At 42.0% G+C, this 27,011-nt stretch overlaps 1 protein-coding gene across 1 annotated transcript in view; it reads right to left on the minus strand.

The window, feature by feature from the left end:
• Nucleotides 1–514: 514 nt before the first annotated feature.
• GFOD1 (glucose-fructose oxidoreductase domain containing 1) overlaps nt 515–27,011 on the minus strand; it is a 50,530-nt gene continuing 24,033 nt past the window's right edge. Inside the window, exon 2 of the mRNA XM_033154580.1 lies at nt 515–2,321. Coding sequence (XP_033010471.1) covers nt 1,402–2,321 — 920 coding nt within the window. The 3' untranslated portion in view covers nt 515–1,401. The remainder of the gene's footprint in view (nt 2,322–27,011) is intronic.

Below are 27,011 nucleotides of genomic sequence, written 5' to 3' on the forward strand. Positions count from 1 at the left end.
AGGTAAACTCCTTTACTGTTCTAGGAGTAAGTACCCAATTAGATTTTTTTCAGTGCAAGCTTCCATGTCATCTCAGCAATGATGTGCAAGCCAAGAAAAAATTATCTAGTAGCTGTTCAGGAAGCAGTCTCTACATCTCACCTAGACTTTGGACAAATCATGGTCAGTTTTTGTGCAATTTCCTCCTAAAACATGTTAGGTTTTGTTGAAACCTATGCTTTTGAAAATCTTTTCCTAGTGGGGGGCCCTAAAGACCAAACCCCAAGTCAGAAAAAAAAATAGTCCGGTGACACCTTAAAAAAAACGATCAAGTTTTGTAGACTGTTTGCGCCTTGTCAGATGGGCTACTTCATGCATCTAATGAAGTAAGCTCTGGTCCATGAAAGCTTTTGCACAGTACTAAACATGGATAGCTCACTTGGTTAGAGCGTGGTGCTGGTAACACCAAGGCTGCAGGCTCAATCCCCATAAGAGGCAACTGCATATTCCTGCATTGCAGGGGGGTTGGACTAGATGATCCCCTACATCTCTATGATTCTATATTAGTTTTGCTACGGCAGACTAACATGGTTGTGTCTCTAGAATTTATCAACAATCAGAGAACATAAGGAGACTGGCTGGTCACCCTGTAAGTAATTTCCCTTATTTCTCTGCAGATTGTTGTGAGTCGTATTGAATCCTTCCGGGACCCTAAGAGAAACATGCTGCTATTTTGGAGCTGCATGTATTTTTAAAAAATATACATGTTTCTGTTTCTGTTACCTTGAAAAGGGGGGGAGTCCAAACAGAACATAAACCTTCATTATTAACTATGAAAACCAAGCTGCCAAATTTTCCAGGTCACACAACACAGTCATACCCAAAGTGTTCTTATTCTGTCTATGAAATTGATACAGGTGCATGGGTTACTGAATGATGCAGTAATCAATTAGCATGCTATCATCAGCGGGACTGCAAGGAAGTGTCCATGTCAGAAGCCAGCCAGTTTTGCTTTCTGCAAGGAAGGGGCTTTCTGATAAGTCACCAGCTTTGCAGCCTGCTAATTGGTGGGGAATGTCTCAAACCAGACCTCCCCGAACCTTTTATTCACAGTAAACGCGACTGCATTAGCTATGCACCTGTAGATTGTAAATGGATGCTGTTCTACCTTCCTGTAATGCTATTTTGTAAACAGTTAATGCACGTTTCTCTTTAACAGAGTCTCGAACAACTATCAAAGCAAGCATTTCGAACGCATCTAATATTTCAGCACCAACTAGGCAATGTGGTTTAAATAGCAAGGGTTTATTCCCTATATTGTCTTCCTTTTCCAAGGCCTGAGACACATGGCATGTTTTTTTCCGTTAGGAAAGAACTGCAATGATCCACTTTTTTTCTGAGAAGCGACAAAAAAAAAAACCCCTAGCAGTACAGAGACATTCTGCTCCTGCGCATTGCTTCGCTGATCAAGTAAGCAGGGCTCAGCTCTGGCTCTTCGGTCATGATTGCAATGTTCTGCCATTCACCCAGCTGGTTCGATTTTTTAATGGTGTCTACCACACACAAAGCATAGAGACAGTCGTCAAAAGTCGCAGCCATTGTAAGCGGCCGCCCGTCCCAGGTCCGCCTGTCATCTTGATCCTCAAACGCTTGCCGGACAGCCTGTACCATCTTTATAGTTCCACGGAGGTATGGGGAAGGGATGTCACTGAAGGCCTTTTCGGGCAGCAAGGCATTGCTGACGGGGGTGGAATCCTTCAAAAGGAGCTCTTTTTGCAGCGAGCTGTTGCTCTGCCCATACAAATCCGTGCCTATTACAGTCAGCCTCCCGCTGGAGCCTACCACAACAATATCTTGCTTAAATTCCCCGGGCACGTTGAAGTTGAGGGTGACAGTGCAACACACCCCGCCTTCCAGGACCATCTGAAACGTGCAAAAGTCGTCGCTCGTGATTTGGCGGATTCCCTTGATGTAGTCCGTCTGTTTCACAAAGGTCTTAAGCAGCCCGTGCACTTTCACAGCCTTCTGGCTAGTGAGGAAGGTCAAGAGGTCAATGATGTAGGTACCAACCGAATGCAGCCCCCCGCCCCCCATCAAGTCATCGCAGCTCCAGTTGTATTTCTTCCCCAGCAGGCTCCCGCTATGAACTTGTACCTCGCATACAAGCAGTTCTCCAACGTAGCCCTCTTGGATCAGCTGCTTCATCTTCACGAAGGCAGGCAGGAAGCGGAGGACGTTGCCCATGATGCTCATGAGCTTGGGGTAATAGTGCGCAGCCGTCATCATCCTAAAGGCATCCAGTGGGGTGGCTGTCCTGTCGCAAATGACGTTCTTTCCAATCCCTGTCAGACATTGGAGAGAAAGAGTAGGTGAGGTTAGGACATCTCATGGCCCTACAGTCTAGTCTAGTAATCCAGAAAGGTTGAATCCATTTCTATATATAGTTTTTGTTACGGCTTCCAGAAGACACAGTGAAGGTATTCCGTTTTAGTTTCACTTACAGAGAAAGTGGTGTGAGCTGAATTCAGGGCTTCTGACCATCACCACGTGCAAACAGCTTTATTTCTTGGCATGCAAGAAAATGTGATGCCACTTTGAAAAGGGTGACTATAGAACTCATGTCATCGTAAGAGCAAAAACCATTGGTCTATACGCCAAACCTTTTGCAAGAGGTTCCCATAGTTTATAAGGGAAATCTGGTTCTGTCTGAACCCAGCAGAGTTTGGTGAACTTATTTACCTATTTAGCTGAAATGTTATTATTCCCTGCTACGTTACTAATAAATAGAATGTAGTCTTTAAAAGGATGAATATGCTGTTCTGCATCTTAGGATTTCTGTGAACAGGTGGCATTACCTCACAGAAAACAACCTGGGTATTATCTCAGGGGTTATAATTCAGTTCCTTGCATGTGTACTGCCTATCCATTGAATTCTCTAGCCATATTTCCATCATTACAATAGCTATGGTTTTTTTAAAAAAAAGTTTCTGAATATATGCTTTGAATTTATTGTACAGACCATAGATTTAAAGCACATCCCCCCGCCTGCAAAGATTCCTGGGAACTGCAGTTTACCCCTCACAGAGCTGCAATACACAGCATACCTAACACACTACAGTTCCCAGGATTCGTTTGGGGGAGGGTGCTTTCAATGACCAATGTGTATGCAGCCTGTATCTCTTAAAACTAAGTGTTAACTTCAGTTCATGGTCACAGATACTACATTTTACACAGGCATTCCCGTCATCTCCAAAAGGATGCATAATTGAAACAAGTGAGCCCACCCAACAGGTCTAAAGCCTCTTGGCTAATCTGAACAGAGCAATGAAGTACTTCTAGCTCAGCATTAGCTATATCACCTCAGTAAAGGGTAAAGGTAAAGGGCCGACCATTAGGTCCAGACACAGATGACTCTGGGCTTGCGGCGCTCATCTCGCTTTATTGGCCGAGGGAGCCGGCGTACAGCTTCCGGGTCATGTGGCCAGCATGACTAAGCCGTTTCTGGCAAACCAGAGCAGCACACGGAAACACTATTTACCTTCCCGCCTGGAGCGGTACCCATTTATCTACTTGCACTTAGATGTGCTTTCAAACGGCTAGGTTGAGAGGAGCAGGGACCGAGCAACGGGAGCTCACCCTGTTGCGCAGATTCGAACTGCTGACCTCACCTCAGTAGGATTACCAAATAACCCTTTACTTTAAAGCAGGCCACACCTGATTTAAAGGATTGTTCCTTATTTGACAGTATTGCCCTCCTACACAACAGTGGTTTCTAAACTATTTCCCGGAGAGTTCCTCGGAAGCTTATCAAGGGTTGTTGAAAGATGAGATGGGTCATGGAGGACTCTCCTTGATGTGAAGTTATGGAAGGGTGCTAGTGAGATGTTCCACACCCAATTCATGATAATAAAAAAGCAGAGGCCTGCTCATGGCCTAGCCAGTGCTCTGAATGACTTAATGGTGCCACACCTTGCATAATTTGCTCCAGATTTTTTTGCTGGGTGAAAATATTCCCTGGTGGTAGCATGTTTGAAATGGCTATAGAAGATAAGGGATATTGAATATTTCAGAATATTCCCTGCTCTAACAGAACAAACCTCTCTGATTTTTAGTACTTTGATCTGGCAACCCTAGGCATGTTTATTTTCTACTGAGCTTCTTCCTCAAACGTCCAGATTGCCTGTTTAGTGCCTCCGAACCTTTGTTACTAAAAATCAACCATCTCCCACTGTGTCTCCTTGATTCATATAAAATTAGGTTTGTGTAGCTTCAGAGAGAGAATTCATGTGGATGACCTACATTCCTTTAATAGGTAAAAGTTCCAATTGTACCTTTGGCTGCAAAGCTATTCAGTGTAAATCTGTGATCTTAACAAGTATTTGTCAATAGAATGTGTCCTCTCCATAGGACTCTAGGATTGGGATACAGCCAGAAATGCAGAAATCCTGCCTTTATAGAACACATTTTCCAAGCCCCAAAGGCACATACCAAACTATTCATATGGCCAAGGGGGTAGACGTCTCAGCGCAGCAGTGGTTGGCAGCAGCCTTCGCAAATATATAAAGAATTTGTTCCATTGCTTCTGGGCTTCCATTGGCAATGCCCTTTAAGACCTGCATTACTCAGGAATCACAATGGGCATGGCCCAATCCCAGAGTGGGTAGGGCGCTTCCTGTCAGAGGCGATGATAACTTATCACCTGCTATGAGAATTCAAGTATCAATACATAAAGATCCTGCAAACTAAAATTAAGTACTGCAAAGAGCAAACATTATGTTATGAACAGGCCTTTCTGGTGGTGTCCCTACCCACCCCAATGAGAGTGGAGGAAGCCCCAAAGAGACCAGAGGTGTAGGGGGACTTTGTTTATGCTGCTCAACTTCCCTGCCTAAGAGCTTGTGTGCAGGGTAGCGCAGCAGCCACCGCCACTTTCCCGCATAGCCTCCAGCCAGCGCCAGAGCTTTGTTTTAGTTGTGGATATTTTGGGACACAGTATTTTTGGTATGGATTGAAGACAAAATGGCAGAAGGGGCGTTCAGAGGGTGCTCCCCACTTTATGTGATTTCACTTATGCGCGCGGGGCCCCAGAATGCAACTCCTGCCTAAGTGGGGAGTCGCCTGTACCAGGCGAACACGTTTTTATCTAACCATCTTTTTTAGTCAAGTTAGCCTCCACTGTGGTGCTCGTCTTTTAGTGGGTTGGGGTAGTACTTGCCCATATTGTGTTGGTAGATGAACATTTTAGGAATTATTTTACATTTGCTGGTTTTCAATTGATTTTACCTGTTTGCATTTTATCTTGTTGAGTCACTTGGAGAGCTTTTTTTTGTATAAAGCAACTACCAAATGTAAACAAATAATAATGCCTAATAATAATAATAATAATATTGCCACCACAACTCCCATGAAGGTTCTGGTTTACTGCTGTAGGTCTGTTGAGAACCCCAGCAAGCAGGGGTTGGCAACTGGAAGCCCAGATGTTGCTGTTGTTAATACCCCACCCATCTGGCTGGGTTTCCCCAGCCACTCTGGGTAGCTCCCAACAGAATTAAAAGCACAATAGAACATCAAACATTAAAAACTTCCCTAAACAGGGCTACCTTCAGATGTCCTCTAAAAGTCAGAGAGTTTTGTTTGTTTTCTTGACATCTGATGGGAGGGCGTTCCACAGGGCGGGCGCCACTACCAAGAAGGCCCACTACCGAATTTCAGTCACCTGTGTACAAGAACCAGCAAAATCTCACCAGGTTCTCTTAAAAGCCACCAACTCTTGCCTTAAAAACAGGCAAGGTTCCTTATGAGCTCTGGATCAAATGAGCACTGCAGATGTGGTTTTAGAGGGAAGGTGCTTCTGAGAACAGCATTTGAAAGCAAGTGGGAGGAAGATGCAAGAGACCCATGTCATTAGATACTGCCTCAGCTTGCAGGCCTGGGGTGCAACTGCCTACTACATTGTTAGGCAACATTTTTCAGTATTTCAAGATGGGTGGGTCACATCACCTACTGCTGTACGACTGCATGGAGTGAGTCACAGCAGAAGCTCAGGATTTTAGATTTATACAAATGTGCATACAGGTATGTATTTAGAAAGACTGGCTGTGGCCCTGAAAAGAGTTGCAAGTGCTTAGTGGACTGAAATGAGCCAGCCCTGTAAGCACACGACACTGCTTTATACTGTTATGAGTTTGGGGTGGGGGAGTAGACTGTAGGTTGACACCTTTCTAACCCTTGGATCCAGCGAGTGTTGTTACAAGCAAGGGTTCAAATTCCTGGTGAGGTGATAGCCTAGGTAATGGGTCATTAAGGGAACGAAGGAAGTGGACCTGTGCTAGAGAACAAATGGGTGGGCCTCCTCACTCAACTCGATGGTAGTTAGGCAATGACCACAGTTGAGAGTTGAGTGATTTGAACTAGAAACTAGAAGTGGAAAAGCAGCAGGCTGGGAAGCCAGAGAGTCACAGCAATACTTGATTTCTGTTTGAATTCAAGGCTGCAGCTATAGGACAAGAAAGTTCCTCTTGGGGTGTTAATGCTGCGAACCCCTCCATCATAGGCTCAGGTTGTTTATATGTGCAAATAAACCATATATCTCCGCTGTAACTAATTCCAAAGGAAACACGAACCCTGGGTAAGCGCCTGGAACCTCGTACCACAGAGATTGGGGTGGTGTGTAACAATATTCTGAGAAACAAACTAGACTTGATGTCAAATGTGTCTGCTTTTAATGTGTCATTTGCATTTAAAAAACAAACAAAAACCATGCATCAGTTGAGGAGAGGCTAGTAATTGTTAGGTCCTAAAGAAAAATCATCCCCTGAAGCTAGTAGTTTGCATTGGAAGGAAGTCTCTTATTGGCACTTAGGCTGGATCTACACACATCAAAAAAGCGTTTTCGGAAATCATGTTGTAAACTTTATTATGTGAAATCACGTTGGCGAAAGACAGGACTCCACTGTGCCATCTGGTGTCACAGCGTTATAACGCATATACAACACTTTCTTTCCTAATGTAGCTGAGTCCTTAAGTTTGGCCTCAAGTCAAATCGCTGGTCTATCCTAGGGTGCCAGAAAGAGGTCTTTCCCATCCCAAATTCCTGAGATTCTTAACTGGTAGGGATTGAATTTGTGGGTGCCTGTATACAAAGCAGACAACCATTGAGATCCCCTTCCTGTATAATGTAACCAATGTCTTTTATAATCTGGATTCAAAACTATCTGGATTATAAAAGCTTTGCAAAAAAAATCAAAATTTTCAGATGGTCCACAGGAGTACTTGCAGTATAAGATTATGAAGGGCACAATTATTTCAGTTTACATTGAGTGCAGCGATAAAGTTGTGATAATTTGCCCTGGTAAGATAAAAAATTGATTTTTCTGCCTGGAGACAAATGGGTGGGTGCTCCTAGCCTAGCAATTATTTGGATTCAGAACGGTTGAGTGGTACAGAGAGCTGACTGGCCAGAGAATGAGAGATTGACAGAAAACTATCCAAGATTCTCTCTACATTGAAATGGCTCATGGAAGGATATGTGGGACAGGAAATAATATGGTTTGGAAATATTGGAGATAACCTTTTCTTAAAAAAAAATAATGCTGGCCATTTCACCTGGTAGGGCTGGTTGACCTAAGAGACCAGCCTCCATAGGTGATACAATTTTTTTATTTTTAGTTTTTAGTTTTGTCTTTTAGGAACACTTTTTGCAGCCATCTGGTCAACACTGAAGCTTTGTCATGCTTCAGTTTGCACGATCATCTGCCAAGTGGTTGGCTTGCTTTGCTAGCAATAGGACTACAGTTTGGGCTGTCTGATTTCATAAACATTTGGGATTATGTAATTTGGGAACAATGATCTTTCTGTCTTTTTAGGAAAGAAATGGTGGCATGTTGCTTTTTCCTCCCCTCACTGAACAAGCTGTTGCTGGTGACCTGAGTGTGAGCGCATTTATTACACACGTTGTTTTGGCTCAACAGAATAAGCAACCCTGTTGGTCATGTGGGCACCAGTGAAGCAATATACAGTCCACTGGGTCACCTCAGCATTCTCCAGCTCTTGAAGGGATAATCTGGGTCATGGAGCTCTTGAATCACACAGGGCAACTAATGGGGCAAAACGGGTGTGATTCAGCTAAGCTTTACTCAGAGCAGAACCCCAGTAAAGCTGTGGCTTTATAAGGCTCACTAGGGAGAATCCCTGAATTACCCAGCAGGTACCCCTGAAGTATGTACCGTACCAATGTTACCAATGTGAGATCAATTTAATTTGAGGGAGTTTCCCTAAAGAATTATGCAAATTTTAGTTCAGTGGAAGTGAACTAAAGTGGAAGGCCTAAGTATACAACAAGGCTTAAAGATTACACCAGTGCAGTTTATCTTCGCCTTAGAGACTTCCAGTAGGCATACTGATGCAGAAAGACTATTGACCAAATCACTAGGATGGATGACTGCTATTTTATTGTTTTAAAAAAAAATTAAGCCAAAAGCAGAGGCAATGCAAACCAAACTATGGGATATAAAAGCATGCCTAAAGAAACTTTGGTAAAATCAAACCTTTTTCCAGAAAGATCTATGTCACTAAGGAGCAGATAATTAAAAAAAAGAAAACAAAATACAGTTAATAAACTGCCACGGCAGTTCCCAGAAGATCAGGCATTCAAGATCAGGTCATCCGAGGTGTCTTCAGATTACTTTATGCTATATCTGTTTGTGCCTTAGCATTGTTTGTGTCCCGTCCCCCCATCTAGCTTATCCACAGATGTCTGGGGCAAAACCAGCAGAACACAGACATCTGGCCGTGCTATTTTAGCTGACTCTGGCGATGTCAACTCCAGCTAATTACTTTCTCTTCTACCTCCATCTCAGAAAGGAATCAAATGCCTCCCTTCACTAATGGAAAGCAAACATTCTCAGCATGTCCTCATTACATTATTAAAATTCTTGCTCGCTCTGCAAATGAAAGCGCAAGCGTTCAACATATGGAACTAAACACCAACGGCAAACAACACTTGTGCTCTGTGTGTTGGGGACTCAGGCCTACAGACTCAGAGGTTGTGGGTGCCCAATGTAATCCCATCAAAAAATTCAAAGACAGAATGCACAAGATTTTGGCAACGTGGGAAAGTCTCTTCCAGAAACAAGTAAATTAAATTAAACATAACATACACCAAAGACTCGCTTACTTCATCTCATCACCCTCCCTGCCCCCTGCCCAATCTCTGTCCACTATTAGGCAGAAGTGTTTCATTATTCCCAAATTTAACAATACAAAATGACTGAAAAGATCATGAATTGGTTTAATCCAACATCTTCATTATGTGAGCAGAAGGGACTTCCATATTTCCACTCACAGAAGGACCCATTCAGTGACCAGAACTATCTTTCCATGAAAGACAGTTTGAGGACCCCATGTGAGAGGCAATGAAGGGGAGAGGCCACAGGGTTAGAGGCTGTTAGAAGAGAGGGATGGGCCCAGGTGAGAGCTGGGAGGGTACACCTTCCTCTGTAGGTGATGAAAGTTAAGCTATAGTGGTGAGAGATGATTTTGCAATTTCTTTTTCTTCCTTCTTTCTTTCTTTACTGCAGATTAGTTTGTTCTTTTAATTGTATTGTGAAAACTCCAATTGAAAAATTCCAAAAGAGAGAGAACAGAACTATCCTCCCATGAATGGAAACTCCTGCAGTTCAAAGAGTGAAGACTTTTGATCCAACCCACAGAAGTTTGTCCAAAGACATTCAATACGTTCATGGCTCTGTGAAGTATGAACTTTGCAGCCCAACCCGATGGATTACTATTTCAATTCCAGTCCCATTAATTTCAATGGAATTTCTGTCCGGGTTACAAAGGTTAAGCCTCGCAGGACCAAATTCTGTATTATTATTTTTAATGACGAATGGTGGTCATCTCCCAAGAGTATTCATAAAATGATTTCCCATTTAGTATCACATTATCTGTTAAATGATGCACTAAGGCAGTGTTTTTCAACCTTTTTTGGGCAAAGGCACACTTGTTTCATGAAAAAAATCACGAGGCACACCACCATTAGAAAATGTTAAAAAATTTAACTCTGTGCCTATATTGACTATATATAAAGTAATTCTCTTGAATAGGAATCAAATAAACACAATTTTCCCCACGGCACACCAGGCAACATCTCACGGCACACTAGTGTGCCGCGGAACAGTGGTTGAAAAACACTGCACTAAGGCAGAACTGGAGATATCTCTTCCAATTGCATGCTGCTTGACAACAATGCAAATAATGGCTTGCTTGTGATTTTTCCACCATGTAAGTGTGTGAAGCACAACTTTTAAGATGGAAAGTCTGAGTAACTCGTATGTTTAACATTTTAGTGATGTGCAATTGCACAGACATAGAAAGCTGCCTGCAAAGTAAAGGCAAAACAATGCACTTGATCAACAGGAGGGGGTGGGGGGAGCATGTTGTCATATCTCTTCCTACTGTAATCTAATCCGAAGGGTACAGAAGATGCTACAGACACACTTCCAGGTCTGAGAGAGAAATGAATGCTGTAGAAGGTAGTTCAGCAACTTCCCTTTGTCCTGTGTTGCAAATCTACACATTTGCATACATGGGGGGGGGCATGTATAGTCTTGTGCTAGAAAAATCTAAATGGCTTTAATAATTTATATTATATATATATATATATATATATATATATATATATATATATACACACACACACACACACACACACACACGTATTTTATCCAAGGCACAGACAAGAGAAGAGCTATGCAGAGTCCCTATCTGGCTATATACACACCATATTTTAAAGCATATGACATCCCTTGGGAAACCTAGTTCAGGGTGCTGGGAATTATAGCCCTGTGAGGGGTGAACTGTTAGTTCCCAGGATTCTATGGTGGGAGTCATGTGCTTTGAAGATATGGTATGTATGCAGCCTCTCTCTCTCTCTCTGTGTGTGTGTGTGTCCAATTCAAGACAACTGTTCTGAATTTCAAAGAGGACCACATATGCTATTAAATATTTTAGAAGGATTTTAAAAAGAGAGACTCTCCAGAGTGTATTGAACAAAACAACAGCAATGACATTTTGCTGTAATTCATTCCAGCTTTTCTTTCATTTTTGTCCAAAAAGTTTGTTTTCGTTGTGAATTAGTTTTTGGCTTTTGTGATAATATGGACCCAGAATATTTAAGAATGTAGTGCATACAGAGGCTGTGGGGAGGCTGGCTTTTTACTTGAACAACTGGACAGAATACTGCCTGTGCATTTTCTTTTATCGTTTACAGACTTACAAAGGGATAGGTGGTTATACTTTTTTCATGAAAGCTACAAATCAGGGCCAGCTAATTCGCTAAAAATGTGTATCAAAAAGAGAATCATTCCAGGCACTGTGAAACCCTATGAGAGTGACCCTACAGGTTAAAAAAAAGCTCACATTCTATACTGGAATCAGGGCAAAGAGTTCAAAAGGAAGTTTTAGCTTAAGAGTATGTGCCCATCAATTTCCCTGCAGGCATTTGTCCTCACATAACCCTTCCCATTGCCTCCCATTACCCTTCATGGACTGTGCTTTAGTGACATACTTCATGTGATGTGACAAGTTGACGTGCCCAGAATCCAAATTCATCCCATAGTACAGCCCTGAAGTACCCAGTGACAGTCACATTAAAGACATCAGCAGGGGGCAAAGCTCATGGAAAGCCATTCCCTTTGGCTGTTCCATAAAAGGTCACGTCTGGCTGGAATAAGTAAAAGGGAGGAAAGCACGGAATATGACACACCACAAGACTGGTGAACTAGAGCCAAATCCTGGTACAATATAAGTGTGCAGCTCACACATAAGTGCAATTCCTCCTATCTCATAGAAATACCCCTTGTCATTAACAGCTCAGTATCCTAAAAATCAGTGCTATTTTTCTAGAAAAAGAGGTGCTGGAACTCACCATGAATGCATCCCTTGTTCTCGCCTAATGGCAATGATGCCCACCTGAGAGGTTCCAGCGAGTTCTGGCTTTAAATAGCGCTGCTTTTAAACTAGGGTTGCCATATTTCAAAAAGTGAACAGAAAAGTTGTTGAGCTTTATTTGCAAATTTGCAAATGTCCTGGTGCACATGTTTAGCTATGTGCACCAGGATTTGCAGGTGCCACCAATCAGCTGATCACCTGTGCTTTCAACTCCCTTTTGGCCCAACCATAACTGCCCCATACCTGACATCATATATGACATTTAGGGCAGGTGGGCTTGGCTTCGTCAATAGAAGCTGGGCTATATATTGTCCAAAACCGGTTTCAAGTCCATATCATGATATTGTTATCATAATATTTGACCTGGTGGGGTGTGTGTGTGTTTGGGAACCACTGCGTTATAAGATTATACCGTGAAACCAGTCAATTCCTCTACATAACTCCATCCTTATTTCAGACATTGTGATATACTAGCATATTTAGCTCAGGGGTAGGCAACCTAAGGCCCGTGGGCCGGATGCGGCCCAATTGCCTTTTCAATCCGGCCTGCGGACAGTCTGGGAATCAGCATGTTTTTACATGAGTAGAATGTGTCCTTTTATTTAAAATGCATCTCTGGGTTATTTGTGGGGCATAGGAATTCGTTCAAAAAAATTTTTTCAAAATATAGTCCGGCCCACCACATGGTCTGAGGGACAGTGGACCGGCCCACGGCTGAAAAAGGTTGCTGACCCCTGGTTTAGCTGGTGATATATCACGATGCTGAAAAACAGGTATCACCCAGCCCTAGTTACCCATAGGCTGGAGGTTCCTAGCTGCTGAGCTATGGTTTCCGTGCAAGAGAAGCAGAGATATCTTTGGAAGCATACAGAGAAAAGGTTAGAAAAAAATGTTTTATTACCAGTGGTAAAGTGTGACTTGGCCACATGACTCCAAGGGTTAATGATGCCCTCAAAGTTACAGCTTTTGCCTAAAAATAACTGTGCACTTCATTGAGATGTGAATCAGATCAACATTTCAAAAGCTAACAATGCTTTGAATTTGTGCTATTCCAAATAAATAATCTTGTAAGCTACCTCAAAAACATTTTAGCTAGAAATGGTGGCAGGAAATAAATAAATAAATAAATAAATAAATGACAGTCGTTATGGGGGCAATTGCTGTATGATCAATGATTTTATAAAAGTAAGGATCTCAGCCAAATATGCCTGCAGCTAATTAATGTTGTTGATATTATTGGTCTGTCAATAATGCTAGAACATTTGGTGCTTAGGTTTGTAGAACTTCCCATCCAATGTTATGAATTAATTGCATCACTTTTGCAAGACAGAGCTGTCCTTGCCATGTCAAATGTAGCTGCACATTCAGGTTTATTCATCCTTTACGTTGGATTCTATCATCATAATGAAATGAGGAATGACAGAAAATTGAAATGGAGGAGGCAGCAAGGATGGAAAAGTTTGATCCTTTCAAAATACATTCTAGTATCATGATCTAACCTTTTAAAGGACTGGAAACTCTGTATGGGAAGGAGGCCACATTGATAAAATGCCAGATAAGCTGAACTATCATATACTACTTGGATGCAAAATTTGAAACTGAAGCAAAGTATTGATTAATATAGTCTGTTTCCCTTGCCAAAAGAGGAAGTACAAGTGTTTGCTACAAGTAATATTCAGTCCTCTGTGTCCAAAGGCTGCAGTCCTGCACACACTTAAGCTGCTAAAACACACATCCATTTTCTTTCACCGACATTTAAGCAGTTCGCTGTGCACTTAACCAAGTGAGTTAGGATATCTGGTCTTCCAATATTTCATTTTATTTTTTTAAAAAGGTTCCGACATAACGTAGGCTGCTGATTGTTTAAATGAATCTGGTACAAATAAACCATTCTTACTATAAATGAACTCATACAGCTACCATGCAGAGAAATTCTACCTGTTCCCACCTTAAGCCTCCTCTTTCTCATTTGCATTCTGCTACTCACTTAAATTATTTCCGCATTCAATTATGATAATTTCTCTGTTATTGTGAAAAGGAAAAAGTAACCAATAAAGAGAAACACTTTACGCTTCTGTTCCTTACCTTCAAATGCATGCATTTTCTAGTTCCTGCTTATGTTCTCTCTCTACAGTATTCTTCCATTTTTGTTGCTTCTTAATCCCTGCATTTGTTCCCCCGTTTTTCTCTTTCTGCTTATTCTTTTTACAGCTCTTTATTAATGGAGCTCTTTCACAACCAATGTTTGTTTTAAATCAGGGGTGGCCAACTTCCAAGAGACTGCGATCTACTCACAGAGTTAAAAACTGGCAGTGATCTACCCCCTTTTTTTGGGGGGGGGTGTTCAGGTCAAAGTTGTTGAGCTTTTTTTAGGAAGGATAGCCCTGTTTTTTAGGGTTCACGTAAAAGTTGTTGAGCTTCTTTTCTTTAGGGAGGAGGAAAGTTTTTTTATTTTTAACCTTTCTTGTGTTTGGAACATTTGTTGTATAACTGTGGCAAACATTGTATATCTGATAAATAAACGACAATTTTCAATAAAAAAAAAGGAAGGAAAGCCCTTTTTTCGGTGGTTCAGGTCATTTTAGGGGTGCAGGGCAAAGAAGTTGAGGTTTTTTTAGGGCAGCCAAAGTTTTTTAGCTTCTTTGGGGGGAGCCACTGATCTACCAGTGATCTACCACAGACGTCCAGTGATCTACCGGTAGATCACGATCTACCTGTTGGACATGCCTGTTTTAAATCATTGAGTTCTTTAAAAAAAAAAACCTTCAGATGGATTAATTCCAGGTAGCCCTAGATATAATCATTTTTGACCCCTCCAGCTGTTAATGTGATTAGTCATGCCCACTAGGCTTACAATCTGTATTTTTTTGTTATAAACAGCGACAGCAACTATGGCTTCCCCCACCCCAAAATGGGCCAGATTGAAGTAAATAGTAACACTAGCAGGTGCCAGGCAAAGGACAAGATGGCACCCTCCTCCATCTGTGTACAAAACCCAACCAAACTATCAGCTAAAGCATACAGTACTTCCAACACTGGCAATGGAACAGCACCCTCTCCTGCACTTGGAGGCAGCTAGTTGAGGTGGCACAAACAGCGCTATCTACTTCCTCCTTCTCAACTTCTGACACCTGAAGCAGCTGCCTCACCCTGCCTAATGTCCTGGGAAAGATGCTTCCCAGATGAAAAGTGATACAGGTCAAATGTGGTACTCGTGTTCATGTGCACAGAACATGGAGCCGGTTCAGTCATGTTGAAGTACTTAACTATAAAAACGCACCAGATTAATAAACTAAGCTCTAGTTCAGTTGCAAACAACGTGACCTACTTAACATGAAAACACTGGCTCTTCCTATGTTGGACCTCAGAAATCTCACTTCATTTCCTGTATTTCCATTGCTTTCATGTGTCCCATTTGGAAAACTGAACACAAAAATTATAACCTCCAGGTTCTGCAAATTGTACTGAAGTCCCACCACCACCCAATCATGCTACCCAGAAGTTTCATAACAGTTTCTAAGGATAAAGATGTGTCACCCTAATGTCAAAGGAAGAGGTGGCAGAGAACAGATGGGGGAACAAGTTCTTCCTGTTTCATATTATTAACATCTGTTTACCACACAATGTTTTCACTTTACATTTATATTCAAACAGGGGGGAAATGACTTTTTTTGGGGGGGTGAGAGAAGTTAAATGTAATTGTGAACCACAGCAGTGAAAGGAGCAGGAGAAAAGGGATAGCCTCAAGGGAGGAACTGGAAGTAGATTATGTCACTTCAACAATTATAGAAGCAAGAATTTCCTGCTTCACTTAATACACCATACATCATTCTTGAACAAGACCAGGAATGGTCATGCACTCCTAATTTGTACTTCCGAAAGTGACCATTCCCAGAATACGCAGCCCAGACAGAGTCACAAGAGGAGCTCTTTTAAGTGCTATAATTTACATCCCAACAGGGAGCCTTATGTCCTTTCAGACACTAATGATTGGTCTCCTTTGTTTATACACTAGGGTTTCCTCTGAAAGCTACATGAAGAAAGAAAGTGGCCCTGTTCTTTCTTATTAAATTCTCTGCAACTTAAAGTGTGCTGTGTTTTGTGCGCCCTACAGTGGCTGTGAAATTCAGCTCTTAGGTACTACCTTTTCTGTTCATTAACCTTACCACAAATTCCAGTTACAGGTAGGTAGCCGTGTTGGTCTGCCATAGTCAAAACAAAATAAAATAAAAAATTCCTTCCAGTAGCACCTTAGAGACCAACTAATGGGTGATCAGCTGATAGGTGTGGAAAACCTGTTGACGACTGTTAACGACCCTAGTCCACACCTATCAGCTGATCACCCATTCCCACCACCCTTCTGAGTAATACCCCTCCCCACTCCCTCACTATATTTAAGGGTCTGGTGACTTCCGTTTCAGTGTATCTGAAGAAGTGTGCATGCACACGAAAGCTCATACCAAGAACAAACTTAGTTGGTCTCTAAGGTGCTACTGGAAGGAATTTTTTATTTTATTTTGTTCTTACCACAAATTGGTTAAGTTGGGGTTCTAGGGCCATTTTGCTGGCCTTGTTTTATAGCAAGAGTGAGGAACCAATGGCCCTCCAGATGTCTAACCCCATCTACCTGACAGTGAGCCTCACTGAATTCAGTAGGGCTTACTCCTGAGTAGATATAGGTAGAATTACCCTCTTAAGTCCCAACAAAAGTAATGTAACAGGACTTCATTGCAACTAGCTTCTCAGTGCAATCCTATGCAATTTCCATGGGACTCTCAAGTATGTGTATACTGGAGTGCTTTCAATAGGACTTTGATGCAACCAACCTTTGCTGGATTATGTCCTTTGTCTATGCTAAAAGCCAGTTGTGTTGTGTTTGGGAATTATGTCAGCCAAATATGGTTAGGAAAAAACCATACTCATGTGTCTCTTCAGTGCTCTATGAAATGATCATAACATTGTACTGAGTGCCTTAGATATATGCCACTCCCAAGGAAGCTACTGTTTTCAGTAATTAACCTTTGTTGACTATAAATTACTCACATCCTTCCCAAACCTCAAACAGGCTGTAGATACCAAATGCTTCTTTTAATTACCTCAACTCTAAAATATCAAATACTGAAACAGAGCATGAAACTTAATGATGCGGTTAGAGATCATCATTTTTCATAGTGGGCTCAGGTGTCCTCTACTTCATTTTCTGTTGATTTTAATCAAGCTTTCCCACAACAAAACTGGAAATGGAATGCAAATCCCGGACACTACCTTGGGTAAGTATAAAGGTAAAGGGACCCCGTTGTGGGGATTCGAACCGCTGACCTTCTGATCAGCAAGCCCTAGGCTCTGTGGTTTAACCCACAGTGCCACAAATGTGCCAACCACTTACGATACACTGAGGGACAGATAAGTATCACATGGAGAAAAAAAATTCAGTATTTATTCATGGTGTCCATTTCTCAAAACTTTTGATATATGCTGCTACAGCCTTATTCAACATGGGGTTATACTAGGCAGCAACAGGAGGGCTTCATTCTGATATCATTATCAACAATAACTTTACAGAATCGATGAATGTGGTTTGGTTTTTAGCTTCAAGTGCTAAAATAACTTAGCCACCCCTGGATGCTATTCACTTTTACTTGAGGGTAGGGGGGGTACCATTTACTGTTTTCCTTCAGGTAACAAAATGCTTTGAGCCAGTCCTGCCCAGGCAATAATGGAATTTGACAAGGCAAGGCAGAGAGAAATGATGTGATAAGAGGGGCAGGGAGAAGACTCAACATAGGGTGCCTGTGGGGGGGGGGGAAGCAGCAGCCCCACATCCATCATATCTAGCTTTCGCCCATAATTGCTTCAATACACCTTTCACCGTCCAGCTTTTTTTAAGGTTTTTTATTTATATTTTTCAAATTTATACATTTCATTAGTTTTGCGATCAATTTAACACTTCTAAATTTTGACTTCCTTCCCCCCCTTTCTGTGGTTCCTTAAATTATTTTTGTTAAATATCTTCTTCTGCATATCCAAGTTCATTTAACTTGCTCATTTACTTATCAACTGTAAATATATACTCTTATAAAACTGCAGATTATTATATAAATCCTGCTAATGTTTTTATCTGTTTACAATTTATCTGTAAATATTCAATAAGCCGTCTAGCTTAATTTACCCAAGAAAATGTTCAAGTCCTAAAGCAGACACACACACACACACACACACACACACAAAACTGGTATAATAACTTGATAAGAAGCACAATCAGTGAGCAAGAATATTTAATGCAGAGCGAAACTCAATTTTACTGAAGCGAACAGCCTGTTTCACAGCTCAGCAATGATTCTCCCAGAGGCACTTTCAGTTGTGCTTATCAATCAATAGACTATCTGGGCACGGGGAAGAGATTTATTTGAGATTTACAAAAGCTAAGCTAGATTTGTGGGCAGGGGGAGAATCACACACCTTTCTGAGCCCCATCTGTTTGCATACGCAGCATGCAGAGGCGTGCAATTTTGAGTCAGGCATTATTTGACTTTGCATGAAAATGCATAGCAGAGCATGTCCTGCCTTTGCAATTTTGTAGATGCACCCCGGGAAGCTTAATGCTGAAAAAGCTGTTCTACACGCAGTCTCTTCCCTTGCATTCTCCCCTCTTAACACACCCAATAACAAAAGGATCTTGTGTGGAGCTTGAGTGAGAGTATAGAGTTATTTGGGCATCTGGAAGACTTGAGAGATTTCAGGAGCAGAGTGATGTTCTGAAACACTGATTATAAGAACTAATTATATGTAGGCAGTTACAGGTAGGTAGCCATGTTGGTCTGACATAGTCAAAACAAAATAAAAAATAAAAAAACAAAAAAAACCTACCATTAGCACCTTAGAGACCAACTAAGTGTGCATGCACACGAAAGCTCATACCAAGAACAAACTTAGTTGGTCTCTAAGGTGCTACTGGAAGGATTTTTTGATTTTATATATGTAGGCAGAAACCAAACTCTGGCACTCAAGAGTATGCAATAAAATGGCCAGTAATAATGGGTGTAGCTGCAAGGACAAAAATGAGTACAGAAACTACTTTCTGAAAATTAGAGTCTTTTCTGGACCCACCAACTGCACTTGTTCACAACTCTCCCTAGCTACACTCATCTCTGATATTCCTCAAATATACATATTATGCAGGTGCACTTAGCAGAGAGCTAGGATCGGCTGAATTTCCATAATGAGCAGGATTAGACAGACAGGCACCAGAGGGCTGCATTTGGTACTCAAGCCTGATGTTCTCCATCCGAATTATAACCTAATGCATGAAGTAGCTCTTTAAATTTGAGCTTCAATACAGTGTCAGAGCCTTGGAAAGCAGTACTTAGCCCAACCTGATTTTGAGAGGGCCAGTACATCTAGAGACACAAGCCAGGCAAAGTTGTTTGTTTGTTTTGGTTTTTCAAAAATTGGGTTCTACAGTGATACCTCTGGTTATGAACTTAATTCATTCCGGAGGTCCATTCTTAACCTGAAACTGTTCTTAACCTGAGGTACCACTTTAGCTAATGGAACCTCCTGCTGACGCCGCTGTGTGATCTCTGTTCTCATCCTGGGGCAAAGTTCTTAACCCGAGGTACTACTTCTGGGTTAGCAGAGTCTATAACCCGAGGTGTTTGTAACCTGAGGTACCACTGTATAAACAAGAATAATGTTAAGCCAGGCAAAGTTAAATGGGTGATTTGAGAACATGTTCTAAAGTAGAATTCTAAGCATGTTTAAAGGTAAAGGTAAAGGGACCCCTGACCATTAGGTCCAGTCGTGTCCAACTGTGGGGTTGCGGCACTCATCTCGCGTTACTGGCCGAGGGAGCCGGCGTACAGCTTCCGGGTGATGTGGCCAGCATGACAAAGCCGCTTCTGGCGAACCAGAGCAGTGCACGGAAACGCCGTTTACCTTCCCGCCGGAGTGGTACCTATTTATCTACTGGCACTTTGACATGCTTTTAAACTGCTAGGTGGGCAGGAGCTGGGACCGAGCAACAGGAGCTCACCCCGTTGCGGGGATTAGAACCGCCAACCTTCTGATCAGCAAGCCCTAGGCTCTGTGGTTTAACCCACAGCTCCACCTGCGTCCCTCTAAGCATGTTTACTCAGAAGTAAAAGCCACTCAGCCCATCCCTGGTAAAGGTGCATATGACTTCAGCCTAATGGTCTCTCCAGTTGACTTTAGAATGCTTAAGACTGGGGGCCAGTAGGACCAGTAGCAATCTGTGTGACAGGAAGTGTCATAAATTAATTTTAATTCAGCAGGCCCTTCAAAAGCACAGCCTGTCCACGAGCTCTCAGAATCTTTGTTTCTCCATGTGTGCAGGCTTAGTGCACAGAGCTGCACCACAGTTCACTGAGCACCAAGTAGAACAAAGCTAATAGCACAGAAAATGTTCTGGGGTTGACAGCAGTACAATATGCCTCTTTGGCTCATCAAGACTTGTACCAGAGTTGTTGTTTTTTGGAAAAACAACAACACAAAGAGTTTCCTTCGAAGCCTCCTCAAACAGGAATACTGTTTATGTGTGTAATATTTTTAAAAGTTTAAATTTAAGAATAAGAATACACCGCTCTCCAAATGCATTCCAACTGATCCCTCTTCAGTTCAAAATCTCTAATTTTGTCTCTGCTTGTATCACAACACACTGGAAAGCAAGCAACTGCAAATATACACTGCACTGCCATATTAAACCATCCATAGAGTGGTAAACATAAGAACTAAACATGTCCTCTTGACAGTAAACCTGTCCTCCCCCATCAGGCTTTGGACAAGATATTAACCTACTGTTCCCTAAGATAACTTGCAGCAGCAGCAGCAGGAGTTCCTATCCACTATCCAGCATCCTTTTTGCTTTTCTTTTGCTTTGCTTTTCTTTTGCACCCGCCATTTAATCACTCAGTTAAATGATAAAAGGAGAACACCCATATCTGCAGTGACTCATTAGCATACTGAAGAGGTCAGAGCTAAAAATTCACACACTGCGGTTTATTGATCACATGTTTTGTTTGCTGAAGGGAAGGGCGGAGCTGTGCTAATCTAAAAATGGACTTCAAAAGGAGGATAGCGCCTAGACTTTGAGTATTGTTCCTGGAGGCAGGGCTAGTCCGAGACATTCTGCCATCCCAAGCAGCTGCATCACATCCGAAAGGTATCCTCTGCCATATGCAAAAGGCTCTTGGAGGATGCTTCCGGGACCATGGGCTGCTTCACTGTCACCCCTACAAACCGGACTGCCTCAGGGAAAAAGATTCACCTGCTCAATTTCTGCTCCTTGTGCAGCTCTTAAAAGTCACAGGAGCACTGACAAGCAAAATGTTGGCAACCTTCATAAAGAGTTTACAAAAAGTCCTTCCCCAATCTGCTGGATTGCTAACATAACGCCCGGTGATGCAAGCTGGGGGGGGGGGGAAGCTTAACGGTGTTACCTCATGCATATATGGTTCTACTCTCTATCGCAAGCCAAGGCAGCTTCCTAAGAGACAAGTGCATTGCCCAAAATTAGCTCATGTCTTACAGACTGCCAAGCCTCTTGTTTCCTAAAGTAAATGTGTATTATCCTTAACAGGCAATTCTTCTTCCTGAAATCAATGGCTCTAAGGCTGTGAGGGGAAATACTGTGCCTGTTTCTCAAAGGCACCCAAAGGAAAGGGGGTAGGCAGCTTTTGTATTCTTTGGTTGCTAGAAGGATTTAATAATAATAATAATAATAATAATTATTATTATTATTATTATTATTATTATTATTATTATTATTATTTTCCCATGGCTATCTGGTTGCTCACTGTGAGAACAGGATGCTGGACTAGATGGGAGGCTGGCCTGATCTAGCAGAATCTTCTTATTTCTAACCTGCCCTTCACCATGAGGGCCGGTGGGCCGGTTACAAAGATTTAAAAAGGCAATATTAAGATCAGTGAAAACAGATTGTGCTCCTTAACCACTTTGATGAGTAACAGCTCAATAGGTCTCCAGAAATAATACTTTTTGATTATAGGTCCTGATTTTTTTTATTTTTTTGTAATGTTTCCTACAATGTCTAGGTAAACCACCAGCCCATGGGCAGATTGCCTACCCTCCCCAAAGCTTCTCTGGCATCTAGGATGCCTGCCATTTTTTTACTGCAACCCAGTGGTGGTGGTGGTTTCTCCAGCAGCAGCAAAAAAGGAACATGCAATGAGAACTGCATGTAAGTGGCAGTACGCAACAGCCTTACAGGGTGGTCATGGCAGTGTCTGTTCTGTAGGGCATGCTGTTGATGTGTTGAATGGTTTTCATTTTCTGCTTTTGACCACAGTTGGTAAGTGGCTACTGGCTCCTATAACCAATAAGGAAGCTCCACTGTATCACTGAATAATTGGGATTGATATCTAAGATGTGGCATATTCCAGTCGGTGCCAGCTCCAGAGTTTTGTTTTGTTTTTATGTGGAAACGCTCATGGGGGGGGGCTTACCTCCCTCCTTTCAATGTTGCCAGCAAATCCACTGCTCTACCTAATCACTGCCATCACTCGCTTCCCTGTTGGATAAAGCCGAACAGCTACATCTCCTCTTTCTCACTCACCACTACAACTGAGTGAGAGGCAGGCAGGCTAGCAGGTTGTAGTGTGGTGAAGAGTAGAAGGCAACTCACGTGCCAAATGGCTCCTTAAACCAAAGTTACAGTCGCCATAATGGAATGTCTAGTTGCCATTTCTGGGAAAGACTGCTCTAAAGTCTTATTTTTCAAATGCTGAACTGACTGTGAATGATTCTCAGTTAAACATCTGGCTAGTTCAGATGACAACTTTGAGCTAGGTTAAGAACTTTAAGAACTTAACAGAGAAAAGTCACTTGATCCAGGGACAATCCACTTATCTATTGGCCTCTTCCGACCTCCTTTTCTCAACGGTGACTGCTCCTTCTCAGGCTGCACAGAAAAAAGCACCTTGGTTCCTGAAATTCATTCCGATTGTGCAGGTAAAATATAACTGATAGAATTCTACAGGATGTGGTATTACTGTGTGAAAGCAGTCCAGATCTAATGATCTCCAGGCATGCACCTCCAGTTGGTGGAGAAGTCAGGCCCAAGCATCTTTAAATGGTCGATAGCCAAGTGCAAAATGTGCCTGGCACCTGGTTAATTTCAAACACTGGGAGAAGGTTTAGGGAGCTGTTGTCGGGGGGGTCTTAAGTGCCCAACCACAACAACCCTTGATGCCTTTGTTTCAGTGAGTCCCTTACTCAGCAACTTTCAGCTGTACAGTTATCTAAAGAATATGCTCAAAACATAGCCTAATGAACCATTCATGTGGCCTTCCTGCCTGCCAAGGGGCAGGGGGAGGTGTGGGTGCCAAATGCCCATTTCACTGGTCTTATTTTCTGCAGTTTTTAAAGTGTACTTCATGCTATACGCGAACTGAATACTATAGTGTTCAGAATTTAAAACTCAGGGCTGTACCCAATGCTTGTCCTACAGAGTACAAACCCGCTGAAATTAATGTACCTAACTTTGTTGTACCCATTAACATCAGTGGGACTAACTTTAGATACAACCCTCAAAATATACCAAGTTGCTATTGCTGGTACACAAACCCTAATGTACAGATGCAACTGGAAAGGGAAATGCAAATGTGTTATGCAAAGAATTGGCTACTGGCAAACTACCAGCTGAAAGGTAAATATTCTCATTAAATGCAAATGTGTTACACATGCTGAGCAAATAGATATTGTGACTGTTAAATAGGCACACTTGAGAGAAAATGGTACTCTCAGCACTGCCTGTTATACCAACAGGGTAGATCTCCATTCTTAGTGGACGTTATTATATATCATGTTGCACTTAGCACATTTCCAGCACATGCTGCCTAACGATCTATAATGCCAAGGGCTTGCTAATCAGGCAGCTGTATGTTAAGTGCCATCCGTGTCTGCCCCTCGGGGCTTCTTGATGTGGCAAACTGCAGAGACTCCCCTCTAAACACAGCTCTCAAGGCCACATGTATGTGACGAATATCTGAACAGCTTTTACAAAAAGTCCCCACCGCCTCACCCCATCTGAGCTGTCTTTACACTGCCATTCTAAAGAACAAACATCTCAGTTTTAAAGTGTGTGCTAATGTTGACCAGCAGCCTATTTTCCTTGGTCCCAGGACCCTGAGCAAAATGCCACTCACTTGAGAGACTAGAGCGAGTGTCGGCCTCGCAAGCCAACAGAACGTACCATTCAATAAGGAATGTACAGCCATGGGCTTATTGTCTACCTCCCAAACATGGCTACAATCAACGGACATAGCTCACCCCAGCTGCATCCTGTAGGCTTGTGCTGTATGTGTTGTAACGAGAGAAAACAAAGCCAAGCATGGCATCATCCTTTTTAAATGGAATAGATTCATTTCTCTTAAAACACTCCCTTGTTCTGTCTTACATATTCCAGAATGAATTTCATTTTGCAGAGGGTACAGAAATTAATTACAGAATCCTTAATATGGGATTAAGCCCTTGCCTATTGCACTGTAAACATGGGAACTGGAGGAAAGGCAGGCGATACAAGCATGTCAGTTAGGATAGACGCATCCTCAAGTAAATATAACAAAATGAATTACTTCGTGTTGCAGATGTAAGATTATAAAAAAAATCCCCACATACATGCAAAACATCTACCTTGTCAAAGGAGTTAAGTGGAATAGACAAATAATAGGCTTGTCTTGCATGAGTTTTAAATTCTGCAACCTCATTGAAGACAAAAACAAAGGGTGAAATTATTTTTGCTGCTGTAGGTTTTTTATGTCTGCTGTGACAGACACTTACAGGACAAATAAGAGTTTTTAAACAAAAAGTTCTAGTGCTCCTGCCCTAATCTACCACATCGCAACAATACTACAGATGGCTCTTGATTACAGATTTATTGCTGGTTACTGCATTGTGTAGTAATGACAATGATAAAAATTTATAAGCCACTTCACAGTCTGGCGAAATCAAAGGAGTGTGCATTAGATCACTGAGTGTGACTGAGGGAGCAATTATTCAAGAGTGGCTGAGGGGCAGTAGATGTTACACACTTCACTCTTCATGCTCAGAGTTGGAGTTGGAGGCCTCCCCTCTAAGGAAAGTCCCACCACTGCCACTGCTAACTCTGCTGACACAACCTCAGTGGTCCAATCTTGGTGAAGGCAAAAATGAGACATTGCAGGTTGGGCAATCAGAAATCAGGAACAGATTTTAATTCACTGCATCCTAAGCCTCATCATTTCCCAGACATGCCTCCAGAATGATTTATCTAAAAAGCTGGAGAGGATGTTGTATTGGGGTTGTTGTTATTATTATTATTATTATTATTATTATTATTATTATTAATTTTGATTATGTACTTTATGGTTTTATATTCTGATTTTATCCTGTGAACTGCCCTGAGACCTGTGGGCATAGGGTGATATATAAAAATATATTCTTAAAAATATAAAGCGGTATAGAAATGAAATGAATAATAATAATAAATTATAATAATTATAATAATTCTATTCTCCTCCTTTGGCTGGGGATAATGTCTTAAAGGTGTGCATATGAAAGACAGATTGACCATATTTGGGCTGAAGCTGAAAAAAGACAGAGGTCTGAATTGCCCTATGCCTTAAGAGGGGTGGAAAAGAAAAAACATGTAATTTCCCTCCATCCATCCTGAAACTCACTCTCCATCCCATGAGGCCTAAAGAGGGCATCAGAGTCGTGAGCCCTGAATAAGAGCACTCTTCTTAAGAGGTGGGGATAAAATACGGTACAATGTTTTGCTGCACATGCCACTGATAGAACATACTAAGAAAGGGTACAGGATCATCATGCTATTTTTACCACATTTTAAAATGTGTAATAGACAACTATGGTACATGAGATTCAATGACTGCGTATTTTCGAAACAAATACCGTATTTTCCGGCATATAAGACGACCCCCAACTTTTCCAGTTAAAATACAGAGTTTGAGATATACTCGACCGCAGATTCTCCACCCGGCGTATAAGACGACCCCTGACTTTTGAGAAGATTTTCGTGGATTAAAGAGTAGTCTTATACACCAGAATATACAGTATTTTTTATCACAAATAACGTTGAGAGACTCAGGGAGTGAATGCTTGATAAAATATTAGACTTTCGCTTGGGGCGCCAAAGATGATGGCCGAAAAATTCCATCGCTCCAATTCTCAAGGGGTAATTTGAGGCTGAGATGGGAGTAATCAGTCTCCCAAATCTTCCCAGGGGTAATGGGAAGACACTGCCTCATCCGCGGTTGCTCGTTAACTCGGCTTCAATCTCGGGGCTGAGGGGCACTGGATGCAAAGCCCCAGAGAGAATTCGGCTCTCCAGGACACTGTCTCCCGAGCGCCCCAAGTTCCATAATTTAGGGTGAAATATTGGATTTAGGATTTGGACATGCTTCAGACGAGGAGGGATGATATATTTTGCTAAGCAACCCAGCCTCTGAGGTGCTAAAGAAAATTGAGAGGAAGAAGGATTAACATCTAATTGGTATGTGGGAACAGGACGGAAGGGGGGGGTGAGCCCTCCGTGTTACTGTCTTTTTTTATTACATTATATTACTGGGCAAAATCCCCCCCCCCCCAAGAAGGACTGTTTTCATCATTTATAAAAAGCAAGACTTGAAAGTTTGATATTCGTGGACATAATATGGTTTTAAAATTTTAAACTGTGTGGAAATTAAAATATTATACAATAAGGTGTTGGGCGTTTGATTTGCTTGGAAGAGGATAAAAGGTTCTCCAGTATGTGGATATCAGGCAGAGGCAGACCCTTGTTAACCGTTGAATGTCTTATTAATGGATTTTGGACGGTTTCCTGGACATTTCTTGATTTATGGAGAATGACGCAGCTTTAATTAGGAAATCTGCCATGTTGAAGACTGAGATTGGGCTGCGGAACTACAAAGCCATAGGGGGAGGTGAGTCTTTAATATTTCATTACATTTGTATATCCAGTTTGACGTGGTAACCCTCCCCTGAAAACGCTGAAGTTTGAAGCAGCCGCTCTGCAAAAGTTATTGAGCTGTCGCTTAGTTTGGATTTTA

Source organism: Lacerta agilis, chromosome 7, assembly GCF_009819535.1.
Source record: "Lacerta agilis isolate rLacAgi1 chromosome 7, rLacAgi1.pri, whole genome shotgun sequence".
Lineage (NCBI taxonomy): Eukaryota > Metazoa > Chordata > Lepidosauria > Squamata > Lacertidae > Lacerta > Lacerta agilis.